The sequence below is a fragment of the Phalacrocorax aristotelis genome, chromosome 1, assembly GCF_949628215.1.
Source record: "Phalacrocorax aristotelis chromosome 1, bGulAri2.1, whole genome shotgun sequence".
NCBI lineage: Eukaryota > Metazoa > Chordata > Aves > Suliformes > Phalacrocoracidae > Phalacrocorax > Phalacrocorax aristotelis.
The window spans coordinates 117,670,562-117,687,891 of record NC_134276.1 but is presented as its reverse complement, the minus strand read 5'-3'; the positions used below and the strand labels follow the sequence as shown (position 1 = coordinate 117,687,891).

The window sequence follows — 17,330 nt, the reverse complement described above, 5'->3', positions numbered from 1 at the left end:
GCCAATCTCTAACCTGTTGGAGATACCTGCCGATGGCAGGAGGATAACAAGATAAATTCCAGATCACATTCAATATCTTAAATGCCTCCTGTAAATCTCTACAAGATCATACACAGTTCTAATCTCCTTTCTGAAGTTGTTCCTGCTCTTATCTCTGTGATACATAAAACGTATTTGCACATTTTAATTTTGTAAAACCTTTACTCCTATAACATTTATGTTATATGACGAGTCAGTGTTCTTTTTTGGTAGACAAAAAAACAAAGCACATAAACTCAAGTTGTATGACAGAGGTGCATTAAAAAGAATACTACTGACCTTGAATAGTTGCCAGTGTACTGTTGCTCATCAAGGCCGGGCTGAGAGCACCACCTAATGTCCCTGGATTGAGACTGAGTAAGGCACCTCTGCAGGAAGCAAGATTGTGGAAGAAGAAACAAAGGGAAGAAGCGTTACTTTTAAGAAAGGTTGTCACCGCTCAGAAGTACACCATCATATTAAGGGGTGGGGTGGGGGGGAAGACCACAGATTAAGGCCTAATTGTAGTTTATTTTAGGTTTTCCTTCATGATGCCTTGAATAGACATTGCCTTTCAGCTGTGTCGTTAGCGACATGCCTGAAGTACAGGCACTGTAAATACAGGACTGTATTGATTGTTTCTGTAAAATATTCTTGTAAAATATTTTGGGGAAACTGTCACTCAGAGAGCTATCACTGTCTCCCAAATTCAGATGCGAATGATGTAAATCAAGAGGAATTGAAGAAACAAAGAGTCCTCTCTCAGAGCAACATTTTTAAAACTAACACTTCAACGATACATCATCGTGCATCTTTTACAGCTTCTTGCTGATGGAGAAATTAATACAGAGGTGTGAAGTGGGTCTAGGCTAGCTCTCCATTTTACAATTAGTAAAACAGAGTTTATGATTCACTGGTACGTTGCAGCTCTTAAGTCAAGCTCTGCAGTGGGATGGATGATTTATCAAATCACAACATTGCTGCAACACAGCTTTTTCATCTGCAAAATTAAAACAACATTTGTGTACACTGGTGGGAATGGCCAGTTACCATCTATAAGTAAACCTTCAGAATTTGAGATGACACTAGAATCACAAAGTGAGCTACCAGAAAACAGTGATCCATAAAAGCCCATACAATTTACCCCAAGAATTCTCCTCCCCTCTTCTGTCACCTCACCTAAAAGGGTTTCAAAAATTCATCCTTACCCAGCTGCAAACTGCGAGGATGCCATCAAGCCTGGGCTTAGTCCTGCTGCAGCAGCCATGGCAGCAAGACTCGCATTTGCAGGCAACTGTGCAGCTCCTTGTAACGCGGCTGCTGCCGCTGTTTGCAACCCTGATGCCGTTACCATCACCTGGCTGGTCCCAAGAGGGGAGGACAAGGGAGTGGAGGTTGTCTGTGTTGTGCTGGTCTCACTGGCACTAGATGCCTCTGAAGTGGAGGCTGAGGCAGAAGGGGAAGGACTCAGGGAGGGTGATGTCACTGCTGAAGAAGCTGGAGGTGCTGTCGAAATCACTGTTGCCGTGTTGTTGGAGGTGGTTTCTGTTGAGCCTAGAAGATTGATTCTGGTTAGAGCAGTACAAAACACAGATACAACTGAACAGAAACCACTACCCCCACCTGAACTGAATGGCACATCCAGCTGAAAAGGAGAGAAACACACAAACCAAGAAGAACCAAGATTCTAAACGACAAGCTCAGGCTATAATGAAATGACACTTCCAAGAGGGGGCTGAGGAACTCTAGAATCTAGAGGCTAGCAACGGAATATAGCATATTTCAACTCCAGCATCACAGAAAAGTCAGCTGAATGGTCACAAAAGCTGAAGTTTCCTAGTGGAATAACACAGAACAATGACAAGAATGTCCTGGGATACCAATGTGACCAATACTGAATGACCTTTTGAAGAACTTAAAAGGGGAAAATGGTAGAGGTTAATATGGAGACAAGGGAAATCGTCCCTTACCTGTGACTGACAGACTAGTTACAGCAGGACTGGTCAGAGGGAGCACAGGATTGACAGTCAGGGTTGTAGCTGCACTGCTGGTCACAAGGCTTGGCGTGGTTGCCACCTGGAGGTCAAAAAAGAATATGACTGCTCAACTGTTAAAAGACAAAAAGTTAGCTACTACACTTGGATTTCTTTCTTTCCACCCTCAGCTGAGGACGTTGTCAGGGAAAACACTGCATATAAACTAACTTTTTTGTAATTCCATTACTTTATCATTTAGTGGACCAACCAGGTACCTTCCCTAATTATCAGCAATATCTTTATTCTTAATCATTTGGTATTTGAAGGGATAGATATCCGTTACATCCACACTGTCTCAGGACTGCAAGTTAGCCCTCCCTCTCTGCCTCCCTCCAAATACAGCACCTTGTCTTAACAGAGTCACTCTTAGAGAAAGAGATACAAAATGTACTATTTCTGCACAGGTTTCTTCTCGTTTAAGCATCTTTTCACCTCCAAATCTCCTTCCCTGATAAAATTATTTAAATGACCCGGCATTACCAAAGGTAATGGTAATTTTGGTATTTAGGGTGTTTACGTGAATAAACAGAATAACATTTCACTTCTGCTCAACAAAACTATAACCTCCACTTTGATAAGTTTCCTTGTGCCAGAGGAAGGATCTCTGAATTTTAAAACAGTCAAACGGCACTAGCTAATTTTACTTGTGGACCACTTACTACGAGAAAGCTACAGTAAACTGAAGACATTACAGATAAAAAACACCAAAGACTTAAGGCTGGAGGAACTAGCTTATGAGGAAAAAATGAAATATAAGGAGAAAAAGGACTTTTTATGGGCAAGAAATGGCAACCGACGATAATATTTGAAGGCTGTTATACATCAATGAGAGAAATGAATCCTTTAGCATTGCCCAAGAGAACACAGCCAAGGATACAGACTAAAACCTTCCTCCTTTCCCCTCTCTTACCTTAAGTTTATTATCAGAGAAATCTCTCTCATGCTGCCTATCCTTTTACAGAAGTCAAATGCTTCATGCATTTTAAACAAGACTGGGGCAACTGGGACAGATCTAAAAGCTTTCTGCCTATCTCAAATAGCGTATGAAATAAAGAAGAGCTAGAGACATAGCACACTTCCCACAAATGCAACCCAGACATCGTATCTGTCATCTGTCCACTGAACAGTTAAGGCCAAGGTCACAATCCATATTTCAGGGCAGTGAATGACCTAGAATTAATAGAGCTAACCCCGTGGTTACAATGACTGACTTCAGCCAATGCAAAAGTAGGCTGCCATCAAAAGGAGCATTCCCCTCCAATCCTGCTTCAGAGCCCTAGCACTTGTGCAGCCAGGCTACAAGTCAGATTGGTTATCTAGCCCTACTGAAAATTCATCATTGTTCTTCACAGGATTAATCTGCAGTCAAATTAGCAAACTAAGTCCAGTCATCCTACGGACCCATAATCTCCAGAGCTGACACAAGGAATCACCAAAGCACACAGTCAGTGAAGGTTAGGGGCACCAGGGCTGGAACATCCATTTGAGTGGTAGCACAGTCTTAAGGGAAGCTTACTATGAGTGAAAATGCTTAGTGAAACATCACTGAAAAAATGGAGACTGTGGTTAACTCCTCAATTTCTTACATACAATGGCAGTTTATAATGAAGAGGAAATTTATGTAGGAAAGCTTTCTTAAGTTGCAGTCTGAGTAAACTTGCATGGTTACTAAAACACACTGTCATAAATCTCACTATGTTCTGCTTTGGTAGCAAGGCATGCAACCTTGCTTTCCAACTGGGAAAAAAAAGAGGAAAAAAAAAGACTAAGTACACTTAACACATCCCTTCCCCTGAAACAAAAAGTTGCATGCACACGTCCTGAGACAAGGATGAGGGTAAAGAATGACACATCACCAAAATTAATGATTTAATGGAGTATTGGAAGATATTAGCTACTACAGTGATGAGGGTGGAATAAATACTACAAAAGGACAGCTACAGGCTACATAAATTCCACCACATTCCTATTAGCATAGCTACTATGAAATCTAATAGCTACTGTTTCTATTTATGAAAACAGACCTCCATGGACATTGGTAGCAAAGGAGCTGAAGGAACCTTGATGCATGTGTTTTGTTACTCTTATTTTCATGAAGTTTGTGTTTACCTGAGGCAAATACAAGTGTGGGAAATTAATTACGAGAGTATTAGCTAAATTGTTCCTTTGTTCCATGTCTTCTTTTGCATAAATCATTCCTGACTAAAAGTGACAACAACAGTAGCATTGGATTTGTGTGACTTAAGTCTCCAAATGATACGCTTTACTGCTGCTCACCTACCTATCAGAGCAGCCAAAATAAGAGGGGAGGGGTAGAGCTGTTAAGCATTTTTTAATTACTATTATTTCACAAAAGAAATTTGGGCAAGAGAGAAAGTCCAAATAAAAACTGGAGTTAATATCTGGAATATTTTCAAAGCTATAACCCAACTGCAAATTTGCTAGTCAGAATATTTACTCAGGAGCTGACTGACTAAAACACCCAAACTGAAGGCCCAACTAGTGCCTGATTTGTATGCATTCTCTCTCTTATATAGTATGCAAGTAGGATATTTTAAATGCCAGTGAAATATAAATTTGTGAGAACAAGTCTGCTGTACAAAGAAGGTGTACCATGTGCAACTTCCACAGTGAGCTCAGTAGAACTATCTCTTCCAGTGATCTTTGTCAATGCAGTTTCTGGATTCTTACCAGTGAGGTTGGGCAAGGGAAAATTGCTTTGATGGGCGAGCTGCTGGTTCCACCACTGCTGGGTGGGTTGATCCTTTTCTCCTTCTGGCGCCGGTTACAGAACCAAACGCGGATCACCTCCTTCTCCATGTTTAGCTGGTCAGCTATCATGGTGATCTCATCCGAGGTAGGCTTTTGGTTCTGAGAAAAGGAAACGGTACTTGAAAAGCTATGAAATTGCCTTCTGAAGTTTTAAATTATAGCTGCTTCTTCTTCACTAGGCAGAAATCTGGATGGGCCGTTTATACCCAGAATGTGGTCAGCGATACAGTAGAGGCAGGCCATAATAGACACTTCTGCCCTCTGTTTTCCTAGTTACAGGAACATTTCTACAGAAAGCTGTGTTCCTCAGAGATGGGTGATGAAGACTAAGCTCACATGCTTCTTTTTGAGAGAAGGGATCTAAATTTTGAGTTAATCCTTCAAGGAATTCTAGACCTTGACAAGGAAATATTACTTTCAGCACCTTTTGAAAAGGAATAGGAAGGATTAACTATAGCAATAGCCAAATGAACCCCAAGTTGCCTAGACCTATAATAAAATACAGGTAGACTGAACGGGCTACTTACAGAGACTATCTGCCCATACAGCTGCACAAAGTGCCTAAAAAAAGGCAACATAAGGCCAGCTAAAAACCTCGCATTGTTTAGACTGTTGCCCCATTTATCCATCCTCAGGAAAGGTAACTTTTTTTTTTTTTATGTGCAGAATATCAAGTTTAGATCTATGGTTCAGTATCTTGGAATACAAAATCACAAAGTCAGCTAACTGCAAGAACCAATGAATTTTTTGTAGGGGTTTTGCGTTCTGATTTTTTTTCAAAGTGAAGTAGATGGTGATGCCTGCTTCTTGGCATAGCCTTTGTATTCACCTTGTTTAGTACAAGCACCTTCCTAAATAGCACAGTAATGGGTTCACTCTAACAGATATGACTGTTAAGCAAAATTTCTTCATTTTTTTATAGGCTGAGCAGAGCAACAGGATCACTGACCTCCAGGAAACTCTTCTCTAAGGCCACACGTATGTTGGTCTCTATGCTGGTGCGTTTCTTCCTCCTACGGTTCAAGCCTTCAATCCCCAGCCCTGGAGAATTCAGGGCACTTGGGCTGGAGAGAGTTGAATCAGATGAGAGGTTTTCTAAAAAAAAAAAAAAAAAAAAAAAAAAAGGTAACACAGATTTTATTTGAATGCAATGCAGGTTATTCACCTGTGCAAGGTACATTAAAACCCACTCCGTCTCTATTCCAGATATATAGAAATGTCTGAAGATCACATGCATTAATTGTTGCACTTGTAAATTACAACATATACTTGAAACTTAAAAGCTACAAATAAGCCTAAGCCTAGAGGGTCCTCTCTGCTCCTGTATGCTACCTTAGTATCCCTTTTATAATACCTATATAAAGTTTCTGTCTGCTTTATCTCATTCCACCCCACACTCGTTCACTGCAAGTCACGGTTTAAAAAAAACAACAACAATGAAACAAAACAAACAAACAAAAAAACAGTAGCTGATATCCATGAGCCACAGCTGTAAGTTACAGGCAATTATGAAAAAGTCGGAGCAGCCTGAAATTTCTTTTACCCACTCTACAATACACGGGAGGAAGAGTAAGTTCATAGCCGGCTTCACAGGGTTCAACATCTTCTCTCTGGAGATCTTAGCAGGTACTCAGTGCTATGCAGTTCTACCGAACAGCGTACACAGCCAGCAGCTTCCCCTCCTTAGCTTCACTAGGCCTCCAGCTGTCAACCCCTAATCCTGTCTTTTTGGCTCCACAGAAGAGCAAAGAGAGAACACCTTGACCCCACTTTCTAGTAGAAAGTGCAAAATAACCAACAGGCAGGTTCCAGTAGGGAATTTAAACAAAATAGTTAATTACAGCTGGAGATCCCTCACTGCCCTGGGGTTTGTGGGTTAGAAGCAGGTGTCAAAGTTCACAATGCCTAAGATTATTCTGGTAGGCTCAAATGGGCAAGCACCTTCAGTTCATTATTTTCTCAAATTTTTTTTTTTCAGTAATAGCACCCATAAGTGTGCTGAAAGCCCTCTCCATCCTGAAAACCCCACAGAGCAAGCAGAGTTCTGTAACAATAAATTCTCCAACACTCCAACGTAATGTAATGGAAGGGATAATCAGTAGGCTTCTCCTGCCTGTTTTCACCTAAAAGTAGCCTTTAAAGTAATCTGAATCTTTCTTCCAAAGATTTTCATGAAACTGAATGAGAGCTAAAGACAATGGTTCCCAACTTTCAGGCTGTGAAGGACCCTGACACTGTTTGCAGTCCTTAACTTTACAGATCCAAGTATTTCTTCAGGCTATCAGGAAAAGCAAACTATTACATTCCTTGCAGCACTGGACTCATCCAGGGCTGCTGGAAGGTTTGAGGACCACTGGCCCGTGGACTAGAGCACCCAGCGTGAAGATCTTTTTCTATCACAGATCTAGATTACCTGAAGATAACCCCTGTCAGCACAACAGAATGACACTTCCTTGTTTCAATGTAGGACAAATTTTCAACACTGCATCCAATTACTTTCAAAACTTCAGAGAATACTGTAGGTGTCAGCATAAAGCTCTCTTCATTTTGGTAAAAATAGAAAGGCACACACCGTCCTCGCCATCTGTTTAGCAGATCCATCAGTTTTATACTGTGTACAGTTGTATACTTGGAAGAAAAACTGGCTGACAGCACTCAAACACTTTCTATCCTAACGCCTAGCACCACCATCCAAGCTCCTTTTGCTGGTGGAAAAAAATAAGAAAACAAAAAAGGAACACTACCAACACTGGCATCATGAATAACTTATCTCCCATGAAAAAAAAATTCTGGAAAGAAAAAGCAAAACCTAACCGCCAAAAACCTCCTCTTGTGGGGAGAGTGTTTATACAGACCCTTGGAAAAAGATGAAAAGAACGCACATAGGGGTGTGGGAAGAGATGAATGCAATAAGCTCTGCCTACTGAAACAACAAACCATGCAACCCTCTCTCTACTACACATCTGAAAAAGAAAGCTAGAAGAGGATTAGAAGTTATATGCATTAACGTACATGAAGGAGGAAACCCATGACGCATATCATACCTCACCCCCATGCAATTATTCAGCTGACTACAGAACACAATTCTGAAAGTTCATATAGGAACGATTTTGAATGCGTATGGGCACATGAAAAGGGAAGTATGGACATTTATTCCTACAACCTTGTTTGTCCCATAGACAGTTACAAAGATCGGTGGCTTCATAAAACCATAAGGGCACAAACGAAGCAGTTCAGGGTTTTTCAAAATCCTACTGATTTAGGTAGGCTGGTGAAGAAATACACAGACTCATTCACCTGCATCATTGAGCCACTTTTCCAGAAGTGGCTTTAACTTGCACATGTTCTTAAAGCTGAGGTTCAAGGCTTCAAAGCGAGAGATGGTAGTTTGGCTGAAGTCATTTCCATAGAGTTTGCCCATAGCGAGCCCAACATCACCCTGGACAAAGAAAGAGAAAAAAGGGGTTCACTAACATAGGCACTTCCAAAGCAAGGAATCCTGTCACATTCTTGTGTTCTCTTAGTGACTCCACTGCTGCATGGGATTTCAGTTTCACAGAAACTTGCTCGGTGCTACCAAAATTCATGCTAAAGCAAATGATCACAAAGAAATGTCAAACCTCCATCAGTTTAACCATGTAACTCTTTCCAGGATATCCCTGATGCTTTCTCTTCTTTGCATTATCACTAAGCAGAACATTCCACTGAATACTGTAAATTTTTCTTAGTTCTTTAAAATAAGCGAAGGCCAAGCTCTCTTTAGGAGCAGATTTAAGTATCTGCATATTTTACACCAAAGAAGCAAAGTTCAAATAAGCAGAAATGCGGTGAATTCATGTTCTCAAATCGGTAGAAAAACACTCTTGAAAAGATGTCCACAAACATATATCACATTTAAACAGATGCAAAAATATTCTTATCTGAACTTTCAGTATCTTCTGAGGTTCAAACCAAACTTCTCCCCACAGACACATTTCAAAGTTGACAAGAAGTTGAACCATTTCAAATAACTATTAACTGTAGGCTTCACTACCATTACCCATCTGCCAAAAAGCTATCCAGGAGACTTACAGACAGACGATCATCTCTTTACATCTGCTACTGCTTTTCGAAACTGAGTTTTAGCTAGCTATCAGATGTTCTGCTTATCCAAATATCTATCATTCTATATACACCCATATCTATGTAGTTTCTTTAGTTTCTTGATTGTGGCCGTTAAAAACACCATGTTTTCTTGTTTTGTTTTAAAGCTGCAAGGTCCTGGCCTTTGAAAAAACATCGTTGATTAAGTATGCTGTTTGGTAGTTTAATTTAGATGTTTAATTTTTAACACAAAGACGAATGAGTGGTCTAGAAGAAGGGACTGAAAAACTTGAGCATAGTTAGTGGAGTTTAACTGCAAGTGGGTTAGTTGGATTGTGCGTAAAGCTTGCTTTCTTTCCTTTTAGGTCAGAGCCACAACCACAGCTTGACGCAAGTATACTATAGCATGCAGAGTGGCCACATCCAAGTGAGCAAGAAAACAACCTTTGGTAGGCTTAGTAAACTGTGCAGGTTGGATAAAGAAAACAATTTCCTTCCCAGAAGAGGACCAGAACAATTGGTTTGTACGCCCTTCAATCAGAGGAAACATGTGGGAACTCACATTTATACCTCTACCCAGATGCCAGGATTCCATGCATTTTAAAACTCGTAAATCATTCCAAGAGAAGTAACATGGATGCTCTAGTGGGTTTATGAGGAAGAAAACTTGGCTATGTAAACCATTTTAGAGATAAGTTGATTTATGTCTTGGCAGGAAAGAGTTTTGAAATTTGCTCCAGTCCCCTGACTAAATTTAATTCTGGTATTTACGTTGTTCTTACTAACACTTGCCATCTGATTTAACATGAATAGTTAACTATTTCTTTTTTTCCAATAGTTTTCAGTGCCAAAAGGTGGCAGCATTTTAGCTGTAGGCAAAGGAATTTACATATTGGGATGAGAATTTTATACACTGGGATGGGCCACTGAAAGGATGGATGGAACAGAGGGTAAAGGTACTGTACACATCTGATCTACCTTGTAGGTTGAACAATGCTCTGGTACTGAACTGAAGCTGATTATGAAGTACATTGTTGTTGTGTGTACTGGCCTGTTAAGAAGCTCAGGTGGACTAGCAGGTGTAATACCTTTTGCAGAATAAAAGGAACATTGCCTAAAACGTTCACTAACATATCTTGAATCTGTACTGACCAATTAGTCACATCCCTGCAATAATGCTAAGATGCAGTTTGCTCATTGTGTCTCTGTATGTCAAACATGGAGACACATTTTTAAGGAAAACAATTAAATAAAAGGATTTAAATCTACCACCCACTTTTCGGGGTGGGAGAAGAGACTGAACTGCTGAAGTTCAAAACCTGTTACATCGCTCACAAGACAGAATGTATTAAGTGATTAGTTTGCAATGCAAACTAAATCCTTCAATTATTTTTGAAAGGCAGGGGTAGCGTGAGTCTGAAAAAGGTTACAGTACCATTGGAAATACATTCCTTTTATTGTCTGAAAGGCAGCCTATTTATCCAACTACAGGAAACCAAAGTAATAGGGGTCTCTAATTATCATCCAATTAAGTAATTAGCTAGAAGTTATTAGAACTGCCTAATTATACATATACAAACTCAGAGTAGGATAGGAATGATCAAATGCAATTTTATCACTTTTTCAAGATTCCCCTTTACTAAGCTGAAAAGCAAATACTGAAATGTAAGTCTGAGCAGTTGTGTTCATTTTTCCTTACCATGAAAATTCACAACAGGGTCAATAAAGAAGGGTTAATCCATAACTTTAAAAGTCTAGTTGAGCCTTTATAATCATCTCACAGCAGGGCAGATTAAACATAATAACTAAAGATCTACATGAACCTCTTCAGTCAGGCTATAGGGAAGCTATTGTACTTTAATCTATTCTATTCCGCTCTATTCTAGCTTTTGTGTGTGTCCATCACTTGTATTTCTGTGCCTCCCTCTAGTGGAAAGAAGGGAGGGAAGGAGGCACACATGCTAGCAAAATGCACTTCATTTTACTAAGAACATTCTGTTCTTGAGCTATAATTAAGATGCTGCCAGGAACTTTCATCATGAACCCTGATTTTCAAACGTTTAGGACTTCGCCAGAAAAATATATCTGACTTCAGCACATACTTTCAGCTCGAGTAGATTTACTTATTGGGGGGTGGGGGGGTGGCAGGACACAAATCACATATGTTGGATTGACTGCTCTGAGCTCAGACTTTTAAATACCTACTTCGGTTTTTGCATGCTATTTCTCCGAGCAAAAACAGACATATGCTTACCACAGACTCCTGCCAAAATTAACTGTTTGCCTGGACAGTTATTTTAATTTTGCAGGGGGAAAAAAATCATTTTTACATTAATAAGAAAGGACTCTTGGATCCAACCAGCATTTCCCTTCAACAGAATAACAGAACATATAAATGCACTTTGTACTTTTAATTGTACTCCTCATTCAACCATTTTCACCATATTCAAGATTGCTTTTTTTTCTGCTCTATGGGTATTTCTGAGCTTTTAAGCAAACCAAAACAAGCCACAACTCCAGTTCACCTCTGTAAGGAGAGAACTTCAAAGTGACAGTCCTTTCAGGTTTTGTTTAGGAACCTTGGCAAAAGCATTAAATACAGAAATCATTGATGTTTAATAGGAAAATACACTTGAGAGATAAAAACCCTTTGACATCCAAAGCAACTCCACAGTTGTGACATACTTCTTAAACACACAGAGCAGTTAATTGTGCTGTATGATTTTTGGAACTTTGTACTTCTGAAGGCAGCTTTAAAGTGCTTTGTCCCATTCATTTTACATCCTATAGAATGAATAGTGCACATGCAATGACATCTAGAGCTGGTAAATGCACATACCTGCTGGGAAAATGGCTATGCTTTAAAACCAACAGGGAAGTAAGCTGGATGTATGGCTTTTTCTGTTATTTCTTAGAAATCCCCTACACAAAGGCCAGAGCATAACCCTATTTAAGAAGGTTCTCCTAGGAAAAGGTGGAATTGTAGTCTCCCCTCCAGACTTGAAAGATGAGACCTCAGATTCCATACTGGCAGGCACTAAGGTACGCAGTCTCACCTGAGTGAATCCAAGTTTGATCCGTCTTTGTTTGAAAGTCTTGGCAAACTGCTCAAGCTCCTCAAGGTCACTGGGCTCCTCCAAGCTGGGAGTGTCAATTCGCTTTGGTGTTGACTGGCTCTGTGGAAGTGGCTGAATGGGGGTCGCTGCTATTGTGCGTGTTGGGGTTGCTGGCTATTAAGATAGAGAGCAAGGAAAAGATGAAAATCAGACTTAGAATAATCAGCAAAAATTAAATTCAGAAAAGCTATGTGAGGCTTTTGTGAGGAAGATCAATGAATTTGTCATTTCCAGCAATCCAAAAGTTCCTCCAATTTATTTACATTCCTCTCAAGAACAAGCAATCACAATCCAGGGAACTCTGTTAGTATGACAGCCTTTTACAGGCTCTGTCAAAACCAATTAAAGAAAGTAAGAGATGTTCAATGCAGCAGATAACCAACAACTTTGGCTTGCTACAGAAGCTGCTCAAAGAAAGGCTGAATGCCCTTACTTGATATAGTTCTACCATTTATAGACAGCTTGGCATTCATCCCCTTTTAATAATTTTAAAATTGAATTTACTGCTTGTGTGAGGTGGGAGATTGTCATCAGCCCAGAAGATTCAAGTCTTCTACTTAATCTTGGAACAGGTGAGCACACAGAGGGGCAGCAGCAAACATGACAAGTTTCCTCTAATGCCATCTCTTGTGACTGACTCAACTCTTCTGGTAAGAAAAAAATAGATCCCACTCTAACCCCTTTGTTAATAATTGCAACAGTAAGAATGAATGTATTGGTGATACCAGAAATTAAGCAAAGGCAATCTACAGAAAATAACTCCTTTTAGGTCACGATTTTCTTCTATATAAAAGGCTAATTTTCCAGGAAGTCCACACAAGGGTCACTATTCCTGAACGTTGGCATACTAAAGCATTTTGCTATGCAGCAACAATAAGAATCTGAAAAAAAACCTGAGCATCACGGAAAATATTCACAGGTGGTCAAAATACATTGAGACCTAGTATTGCACAGTTCAGGCTTTATGTGCAGCGGGAATATTGGAAACATGTTATGAGTCCATAACTCTACCTTCTTACATACCACAGATGAACTGAGATGTAGAGGCAAATAGTTCACTCTAGTTAAATTCTGTTCAGTTCAGCTGAGGCTTTTACGTAAAGGTGACTTCATACTTTTACGTGCTATGCCCAGTTCTGACAGTACGGTCTCCTCCAAGGCAAATAAGAACAGCCTCAAGCCTATGCAACACTACAGAACTATGCAAAGTCTATGCAAAGGTCCAGAAATGGATGTTCTAAAAGAAATGGCCTACATATAGCCGAGTCTTTACGTAGCTCCTTCTGTTGTTTTTCTCCTGGGTTAGTGCAGTATTCTGCAGTGCACAGCAGATGGTAGAGGGAGGTCAGGATCTATAATTCCGTTACTTGAGAAATAATGTGATCGTATATGATCTTTCCAGGATTGCAGATATATGTGTCACACTATTTTAATATTTTGAAATTTACATTAAACTTAGTAATTACTGCAATACGTCTTTACTGACTTCACCCTTTTTATAGAATTTATTTTCTCTTTGTAGTTTTGATACTTTTTAAAATCCAAATTTAATCTTTAGTAAAGAGTCATGCTGCTAACTGAGGTATAAACTACAGAGGTGAGACAAACTCCGTTTTCCACATGGTGTATGAAAAATACTATAGGTAGTATAATACAAAATGTAGCTTTCTAAGACTCTGACAGACTTAGACATCTTATTACAGAATAAAAAATTCTTATATGTAACCAAGTTGGCAGGAAGATACGATACGATATTACATGGTATTTGAGAAACAGCATGCAGTCATGTAACTAAACTGCCCAGTAAAACCCAGAGTGAAGCAAAATTAAATTTGCAGGCACGTGCAACCTTAAAATTGCTTTTCTTACAGTCTGAAAGCTTAATCATAGAGCTTTAATATTTTAACATATATCTAACAGAATATTTTAATGCATTTCTAACAATCTCTTCACTTTCACAGAAAGTAACTAATAAGACTGGCAATGACTTAGCAATAATAGCAAAACAACTAGGCTACAATAAAGATACATTACCACTGCAATCTTCAGATTAAAAAAAAGATACTTGTCAGTTATCCTCTTTTTGAGCTTTTGAGGTAGCCCACACCTTGCTACTCTGAATTTCGCAAATTTGTAGACTGTCCAAGAAGGCCTTACAAGAAATCAAATGATGCTCTACTGCCATTAACTCAAGGTATCAATCATGGAAATTTTCAGCTAAAAAAAAAAAAATTTAGAATGTTAAATGCATGAGAAGGGGCACATTAGGGTGGAAACTACAAAACTGAAGTTACTGATACTTCAGCTCTACACTGAATCTATCTAGAAAGACTAATTCACTATTATAGCTACAATATCTACTCCGGTAACTAATACAAAGTGTCCATTCACTTCCAATAGTTTAAATCCCCTCAAAGTAACTCATGAACTGTAGAAACAAGCCTGACCTGCGAGGCAAGGGTGATGCTTGGCTGAGACTGCAGGAGGTTGGCTTGGCTTTGCTGAGGTAGTTGCGTTAAGAGATTCTGCGCTTGCAGGAGACCTGGAGAGAGAAAAGGGTGGATTTGGTTTGACGTTTAGAAAGACTAGAACATTAAATGAGGTGAAACAGGGCTCTTGCCAAATAATGAGTTACAAAAAATTTGAGATGCCAGCCTTTGTTTCATCCCTGCACAGCTATCTTCAGACTTTGGACTTTTCAGTCCACAATCCCATTGCGTTTCTCTGAAGGACATGTGATGACAGAAGAGTACAAGAGGGAAGTCTGTTCTAGTTTCCTCTACAGAAAGTTTGTAATGATCTAGGTTATCCCAGTTCTATGTGCAGGAGTAATTTATTGCCCTTTCAAGCTTGCAGATTTTGGGTAACCCACAGCTGACCAAGAATTAGGGAGCCATATAAAAAGACACAACTGAATGCTAAATCAGATCAAATCCAACGACCGAATACTAATCAAAACCACAAATTTGGCTCCTTGATCACCATTCTTCCTCTCCATATCACGCCACGACAGCTGCCTAACCAGAAGGCAACTTTCTCTGCCAAACTTAAGCAGACCACACGAGAAGACAAAACAAGCCCAGATAACCTCCTGGATGAAATAAAGAAGAATCTTTTGGAAAAGGAATCAGAACTTAAAGCTTAGGTAAGACACTGAACACTGCTTAAATTGCACAAATAGAATAAACACTACACTGAATATGTGAAAATGCCTGCTACTATGAAAAGGTGACAACATAAAAGAACAGTTGGGACTGATACAACCAATATATGCTATCATGCTAAAAATAAATTTTCTTACAGTACACTGTTTGTATGTTTTATTAACTTTCTGAGGAAATTGAGAAATATGCTTGCATCTGTATATTTTAACTAGAAGCAATCCAATTTTTTTTCATTTCTAATACTAAATTTTAAGGGGTAAGAATCCCAACAAAAATATACCTACAGTTAGTCAGCTCCCTCAATTTTATTGTGAAAAATGTTACCGTTATTCTTTAGGTAACTCCTGGCTGTAACGATTAATTTCTCCTTTAATAATTTAAGAGCCTAATTAAATCTACAGTTAATAGGCATCTTCAATATACCAAGTTCCTAAAACCAGTGGGGAACGATGGCACGACAACAACAGATGGGCACTATGGCCACTCAGAGGACAGAATACCACGAAAGTACTACCTAAATTCTGTAATTTGAGCTCGACATGATCTGTTCTCGCTTATCAGCTGGGATCAGTCAGAGCACACCACTTGTGACCAGCTACCTCATGGCAGGATACAGGTAGGGGACGTAGGAATTTAGGACTTGATAAATACTGAGTGAGAAAGTGGATGTTTTATGTGAGGTTAAAGCTATATGAGACACGAAAAGAGGGAGTACCATGGGTGGGAAGGAGAAAATGTATCCTTAATGAGGGATACACAGATACAGAAAAATGGTCTTCTGACAGTGATATTACCATTACTTTTTTTTTTTAACGACGTGTTGAATATGTATTTTCAACTGAATGTGTTGCTTCAAAATGCTCAAGACCCACAGAATAAAGCCAGCTGCTTATGCAACATAATAGCACAGCACAGACAACTATGTAAATTTGCTTTGCACCACATAATCAATGTGTTCCAGCTGTGTTTTTGAAAAGCCACAGCGAGGGAACGGATCAGCTTAAGGAACTTCCAAGACAGCTACCCACTACAGCTACACTGTGCTTTTTACAATGCAAATATTTGTTCACTTGAAAGACGATTTCAGCTGCCCAAAACTAAATATTAATTAGCGAACAGTCACCTTTAAGTGAAGAGGATTTGACCTTCATCTAGTGACAGTGAATTTTCATTGACAACTTGAAATAGGAAGGGGCAAGCCATCACACCGACACTATAGAGCGGCTGACCAACGATGAAACAAAAAACCAGGCAGCTGACAGTGACCATATTTGACCTCTAGTCCACTGGTAACACCATCGATCACAAGTTACTGACTCATCTTATGACTGTAATCAGAGCAATTATGACCGTCCTTTTGTGATTTTTTTGCCCTCAAAGAAATCCCAGAGGATGATTTTCTGGCAATAACACTTTTGCTGAAGAGCACAAGATGACTTCGCTCTTCCTCGTTTTATTCTCACTTGTATGTAAGTAATTATGACTGAAGGACAGCATAAAATATTCTGAACATGTTTAATCTACTCAGTTTTTACATCATTTTATCCTATTTAAGAAATGCTCATGCAAGGCGTCTCAGGCAGAAACTGGAGAAAGAACAGGTTAGTTCAATCTGCAGCTGACTGAAATAATGATCAGGGGATGGTGAAAGCAGCTGAACTCTTTTGGCAAAGTATGCATCTCCTCCACTGACTTACAATCTTTTCAAACAATTGCTGTGCCCATGCTTTCGACTCTTCTTGCCTTCCACGGGTGGGCAGCTGCAGTTTTGCTCTTTTCAAACATGACTTGTACTAGTCAAAGCTGCACCTTCATTTTTTTCCGAGAAGAAACTACAGGTCCCCACTTTGGTCCGAGATAACTTCAGTGACTTAACTTAGAGGGCACATAGCACAGCCTTTTAAATACAATGGAAGTCCAAAACTGCACCTTTTAGGCAACTGCTGAGGTATTGGTGTTTCAAACTTTGCTGTTTCCTTGGGGACTCATCCTGGCATCAATACCCTTTAACATCTTTATCACCAATAAGGCTGATGGGACAAAATATATTCTCAGCAAGTTTGCGGACAATACGAAATATGGGAAGGGTGGTTACCAGGCCAGAAGTCAGGGTCTAGACAGGCTGGACAAATGGAACCTCA

At 39.6% G+C, this 17,330-nt stretch overlaps 1 protein-coding gene across 8 annotated transcripts in view; it reads right to left on the bottom strand.

The window, feature by feature from the left end:
- The window catches only part of POU2F1 (POU class 2 homeobox 1), a 121,767-nt gene that overhangs the window by 13,785 nt on the left and 90,652 nt on the right, over positions 1 to 17,330 (bottom strand). For all 8 annotated transcript variants that reach the window (XM_075103049.1, XM_075103058.1, XM_075103076.1 and 5 more), the window contains 8 exons: positions 14,473 to 14,567; positions 11,966 to 12,139; positions 8,124 to 8,265; positions 5,776 to 5,921; positions 4,746 to 4,925; positions 1,989 to 2,094; positions 1,227 to 1,572; positions 319 to 407 (listed from right to left, as the gene is read on the bottom strand). In XM_075103049.1, the coding sequence (XP_074959150.1) occupies positions 319 to 407; positions 1,227 to 1,572; positions 1,989 to 2,094; positions 4,746 to 4,925; positions 5,776 to 5,921; positions 8,124 to 8,265; positions 11,966 to 12,139; positions 14,473 to 14,567 (1,278 nt within the window). The remainder of the gene's footprint in view (positions 1 to 318; positions 408 to 1,226; positions 1,573 to 1,988; positions 2,095 to 4,745; positions 4,926 to 5,775; positions 5,922 to 8,123; positions 8,266 to 11,965; positions 12,140 to 14,472; positions 14,568 to 17,330) is intronic.